The sequence below is a fragment of the Gadus morhua genome, chromosome 22, assembly GCF_902167405.1.
Source record: "Gadus morhua chromosome 22, gadMor3.0, whole genome shotgun sequence".
In the NCBI taxonomy this organism is placed as follows: domain Eukaryota; kingdom Metazoa; phylum Chordata; class Actinopteri; order Gadiformes; family Gadidae; genus Gadus; species Gadus morhua.
This window is the reverse complement of record NC_044069.1, coordinates 3,086,969-3,092,818: the sequence shown is the minus strand read 5'-3', so window position 1 is coordinate 3,092,818 and position 5,850 is coordinate 3,086,969. Positions and strand designations below refer to the sequence as shown.

The following is a 5,850-nucleotide window of genomic DNA, read 5'->3' as shown; positions in this document are numbered from 1 at the left end:
TATCTAACAGGTGTGTATCTTACAGGTGTGTATTGACAGGTGTGTTTCTAGGCCTAGGTGTGTATCTAACAGGTGTGTATTCACGGGTGTGTATCTTACAGGTGTGTATTCACAGGTGTGTATCTAGGCCTAGGTGTGTATCTAACAGGTGTGTATCTTACAGGTGTGTATTCACAGGTGTGTATCTAACAGGTGTGTATCTAACAGGTGTGTATCTTACAGGTGTGTATTCACAGGTGTGTATCTAACAGGTGTGTATCTAACAGGTGTGTATCCTACAGTTGTGTATCTAGGCTCCAGGAGGAGAGGCGAGGAGTGACCACTGCTGGGAGCGCCTCACTCCTCCAGGAGGAGCGAGGAGTGAGACGTTGGGAGCGCCTCACTCCTCCAGGAGGAGCGAGGAGTGAGACGTTGGGAGAGCCTCACTCCTCCAGGAGGAGCGAGGAGTGAGACGTTGGGAGCGCCTCACTCCTCCAGGAGGAGCGAGGAGTGAGACGTTGGGAGAGCCTCACTCCTCCAGGAGGAGCGAGGAGTGAGACGTTGGGAGCGCCTCACTCCTCCTGGAGGAGTGAGGCGTCAGGAGCGCCTCACTCCTCCGGAGCAGCTAAGTACCAGGGAGCGGGAATAGCAGCGCCGTGCGCCAGCCTGTCATTACCCACGCTGGCACGTCGCTCGCCCTGACCAGAGGGAGTAACCATCTCTCTCTCTCCACACACACACACACACACACACACACACACACACACACACACACACACACACACACACACACACACCACACACACACACACACACACACAACACACACACACACAGGGCCGCCCCCCCCAGCAGTGACCTCGGTGGCGCTGGTGCCTGGCTCGGCTGCGGTCACCGTGCCGACGGCCCTTTATAGCTGCAGGGCTCCGCGGGGGCCGCGGCGGGCTGTAATTTGAGGGAGCGCTCAGACGCTCAGGGGCCCAGAACGTCTGGAGGGAACGTAAAGCGCTGGGGCCACGGGGCCCCGGGGGCCCCCTATGCCAGCTATAGGGAGACACTCAGCAGCACGCAGGTGGGGGGTGGAGGGTGGCCGGGCCCCTGGCCTCCGGGGGAAAGAGGTCTCCCTGAGCCAGGGGCCCCACCCCGAGGTGGGGGTGCACACACACACACACGCACGCACGCACACACACACACACACACACACACACGCAACGCACGCACGCACACACACACACACACACACACACTCACACGCACACACACACACACAGAGACCCACAAACACAACTGCCACCTTCTGGTGGGCTCCTGGCTCAGGCAGAGCCTTCCCCCTGAGGGCCAGGTGAGCAGCCCCATCCCGGGCTGTGGGGGACCCTGTCTGGGGCCCTGGGCCCTGGGGCCCTGAAGGCTTCCTTATGGTCCCACGTTCAAGCGATGCACCGGGGGTTACGGACCAGCTACGTCCTTGCGGACCCTCCTTGCGTCGGCCGCAAGCCTCCCAAAAAAAATGCTAACCTTCCGTCGAGGTGACGCAGCAGCGAGGGCTGCGATTGGTCCGCTCGCCCGAAACCCGGACGCAGAACCAAAACAGGTCCACGACTGCGTCGAAGCGTCCGCGTGGTCCTTGAGGTTGCGTGAGCTTGGGGACCGTAATCAGCCCTTCACCCCCACAGGCTCCTCGGTGGTGTGAGGCCCGAGGGGGGCCCGCACTAGAGGGGCTCAGCCGGGTAACAGGACTCTGAGGCGGAGGCTAAAGTCAGCTAAGACCCATCAAGGCTAAGATAAGGTTAACAACTCAAAAGACGACAACGGTGCACGGTGACCCACGCGCGACACCCAACTCAGGTGTGTGTGCGTGTGTGCGTGTGCGTGTGTGCGTGTGTGTGTCTGCCCGCAGCGCGCACTGACGTACGCTCGCAGGTATGCAGGGGCGCGCGATCTGAAGCCACGCTGTCCGAGCGGCAGTCTGCGCACAGTGGCTCCATTCACAGAGAGGCGGGGGGGGGGGGGGGGGGGGGTATGTTATGTTTAACCAGGCAGACAGACGGCTCTTTGAGGAGAAGGGCGCTTTGAAAGGAGGCTGCGGAGCATCCATGTCAGTAAAATATTGCTCTTTCGAGTCTCTCTCCTCCTTTGAATCAAACGGGCCTTTCACGGCTTCGAGGCTGGAAGACGGCCGGAGAGGTTCATCTGGGTCTCCCTCAGCGGGACGGCCCACGACGGGCACACGACCGCCGTCCCCGACAGCCTGCAGGCCCGCCCCGTCCACAGCCCTCCCCGCTCGTAAACGCGTAAAAAAACACACACAGTCTGCGTAAAAATGCCTCAGAAATGAACGGTGAATGCCCCCTCTCTCACACACACACACACCCACACGTACACACACGCGCGCGCACACACACACACGCGCGCACACACACACACACACATACATACACACACAACGAGGGGCCAGCCAAGTGTGAGGAGGACTTGCAGCGGAATTGGAAACAACCGCGTGTGTATATGGCGCTCGACGCGTTGTCGTGAACGGGGCTGAAACGTGACTTCTGGAATCAAAGCAAGAGTTGGGCCGACACACTTCATCGGCTGGGACCCCGAGACGTCTCACACACACAGAGCCACATTCACACACACACACACACACACGTTCCCACACCCAGCCAGAACTGGAGGGAAAAAAAAGATCCATAGCTTGCAGACGCATATGCACACACAGTACTGTACACACATGGAGCGCAGAGACACTGGCCGCATTCACCCGCACGCCGCCGCCGCATAGTGCGCTATTCATTAGGATCGGTCCTCCAGAACACACGGGAACCCCAGGAGCCACCTCCTACTGAAGAGAAGCCGAGGGGCCCGGGGCCATAGGCCGAGGAGAGGCCAATGGGCCTAGAGCCACAGGTAGAGGGCCCAGAGCCACAGGTAGAGGGCCCTGGAGCCACAGGTAGAGGGGCCTGGGGCCAAAGGCAGAGGAGAGGCCAAAGGGCCTAGAGCCACAGGTAGAGGGCCCAGAGCCACAGGTAGAGGGGCCTGGGGCCACAGGTAGAGGAGAGGCCAAAGGGCCTAGAGCCACAGGTAGAGGGGCCTGGGGCCACAGGTAGAGGGCCTGGGGCCACAGGTAGAGGGCCTGGGGCCACAGGTAGAGGGGCCTGGGGCCACAGGTAGAGGGCCTGGGGCCACAGGTAGAGGGGCCTGGGGCCACAGGTAGAGGGGCCTGGGGCCACAGCCCGGGGAGAGGCATAGAGGGGCCCGGGGCCACAGGTATTGGACCCAGGGGCCACAGGGGCCACAGGTAGAGGGCCCATGGGCCACAGGGGCCAGGGGCCACAGGCCAGGGGGAGGCATAGAGGGGCCCGGGGCCACAGGCTGGGAGGAACTGTTCACCAAAGGTTGGAAAGCTTCAGCATTGTCATTCGGTTCGAATTCATGTGACGGCCTTATACAACTTATCGCATCCGGATCAAGAACCATTTTACAAATGTTACCAAAGTGTTCGACCTGCCCTAGATATGACGGGACTATTCAGGTATATAAGTATAAGGTTCATTTCAAAGTCATTAAATAGGCCGACAAGAATTACAAGACTGTCAAACCTTTCTAAACTGCACACACTGCAGCTTAATCAATGCACCTATAAGTACCCTTTTTATTGAACACCTCAAAATAAAGTGCGTATTTGGGGCTAAATAGTCCAAAAGAACAGGTCTATGTCTGTGACTGGTAGTGAGGAATGAGGCAGGGTTTCACCGCACCATCTGATGAATGGCGCCTCTGTTGGGCAGAGGAGCCGCCTAGCGGCCGCACGGGGAACTGCACCGGAGCTAATTCCTCCATAGAGCACAACCTGATAGCTTCAGAGATGGGCAGAACTGCTTCAGCAAACCCTGCAGACCTTCATGCGTTAAATCAGTGGAAGATGTTAGTGGACCTGTTGGCTCACTGCTGTCGTCATTAGAACAAGGTGAATGTGTGATTGTATCTAAACGTAAGCTGTATCATCAGTTCGTTCCTCATCAGTCCACCAGACTGTGATAGCTCCCAGATCCCGCAGAATAAACCTCCTAAATGATGGTTCACTCAACATAAAAACCCGTCGTTCTGTTCCCCAAACGATTCCCTCCACCTGGGGGACCGAGAGTGAGCGTTTCTTGTCCTGGGCGGGGGTCGCAGGCTACTCTGGTAAACACCGTCACACGCTCACGGTGCCTGGAAGAATATCACGAGAACATCGATATTCATCCATTACGGATCATTAAACCCCATCTGCAATAAAGGTTGTTGATGACTGTTGTTGATGTTCATCGTGAGTAAACAAACAGCTCCATCAGGTTGGAGGTCCCAGCACCGTCCTACCCTACACCACCCAATGAGAGCCCGTGCGCAACGCCGAACGGTGCCGAATCACGACACGGTCCACCTCGCGCGTCTCCGACACAATCGGGCTTGATGAGAAACTTTAGAGTATAAGATGAGGTAGATTGCTTTTGAAAGAGGAAAAGTCCTGAAATGAAGAAGAGTCCTGACATTCCTGACCTGTGTGAGTCGGGGGTCTCGCGCGAGACACACCTGTCCCAAAACGATACGCCGACATGAAGGGATTAAAAAACTAAACTACATCATAACCTTACTAACGTTGCGTTAAAGTTACACAACACGAACACATTTTCAACACAATCAGCCTCAAAGGTCTAACAAAAAGCAAAGCAAAGTCCCACCAATAGGAATCCAGTCATATGTTGAAACTGTAAAGATTAAATAAAAGAGAACAAGTTTATAACTAATAACTCCATCATCACCATCCCCATCATCAGTATCACCGTCAACATAATCCTCATCACCATCATCACCCTCATCCCCATCATCATCATCATCATCAGCAGCAGCAGCGTCCTCGAGCCGAGTCTTACCTGCCCGGGCCACCGGCGCCTGGAACAGCGCGAGCGCCACGGTGAGAAGCGCGAGGCTGGGCAGCTCCGCGCGCCACGACCTCCGCTTCGTCCGGAGGGGGCAGGCGGCAGGAATATCCATAGCGCCGCGGGAGATGAGCGGCCGACGGCGGGGGAGACGAGGAGGCACGGAGGAGGAGGAGGGTATCCTCACAGAGAGAAACGCGGGTCCGAAAGAACCAACAAAAGAACCGACTGGGCAAAGCGCGCCTCTGGAGACGTCTCGAGCGTGGACACGTTCCCAGGGAATCTGCTGTGGTCGCTCTTATGCACGGAACGGGACGCCTATAGCAGAGGGTCGGGGCTGATAAATATAGGGTCTCTCTTTAACCTTGAAGCCCCATCGGGTCAGACTGTACGTGAAGAGCAGAGGCACCAGACCGCTCCCTCTCTTTCTCTCTCCCCTGCTTTACTTTCTCCCACCAGAAGTGAGATGACCCGGGTGCGCATGCAGAGAGAGAGGGAGTGTGTGTGACAGAGAGAGAGAGAGGGGGAGGGTGTGGGAGAGAGTGAATGGCACAGGGGACGGAGGGAGGGAGCGACCGTGCGTAATTACGCGCAGGGCGCACGTATAGGCTATACATAGAGAGCAAAGCTGAGACGGCCAATCGCGAGTCTCACTGATATGCAAATTCTTAAGTTCACACTACAAAGGGTGCCTCTTATTCACTAATTCTTGTATTTTAAATATTATTTTAGCAGTCCACAAGTCTCTCTCTCTCTCTCTCTCTCTCTCTCTCTCTCTCTCTCTCTCTCTCTCTCTCTCTCTCTCTCTCTCTCTCTCTCTCTCTCTCTCTCTCTCTCTCTCTCTCTCTCTCTCTCTCTCTCTCTCTCCACATCAACGTGGGTTCATTTCCACCTTTTCCTCTACCTCTACATTGGTTTCCACCTCGTCCCTGTATCCGTGGCACTCGCCCGA

The 5,850-nt window shown here is 56.7% G+C and overlaps 1 protein-coding gene across 6 annotated transcripts in view; it reads right to left on the bottom strand.

The window, feature by feature from the left end:
• Positions 1–5,373, bottom strand: part of col11a2 (collagen, type XI, alpha 2) — a 53,959-nt gene extending 48,586 nt beyond the window's left edge. For all 6 annotated transcript variants that reach the window (XM_030346556.1, XM_030346558.1, XM_030346559.1 and 3 more), the window contains exon 1: positions 4,893–5,373. In XM_030346556.1, coding sequence (XP_030202416.1) covers positions 4,893–5,013 — 121 coding nt within the window. In that variant the 5' untranslated portion in view covers positions 5,014–5,373. The remainder of the gene's footprint in view (positions 1–4,892) is intronic.
• Positions 5,374–5,850: the final 477 nt, after the last annotated feature.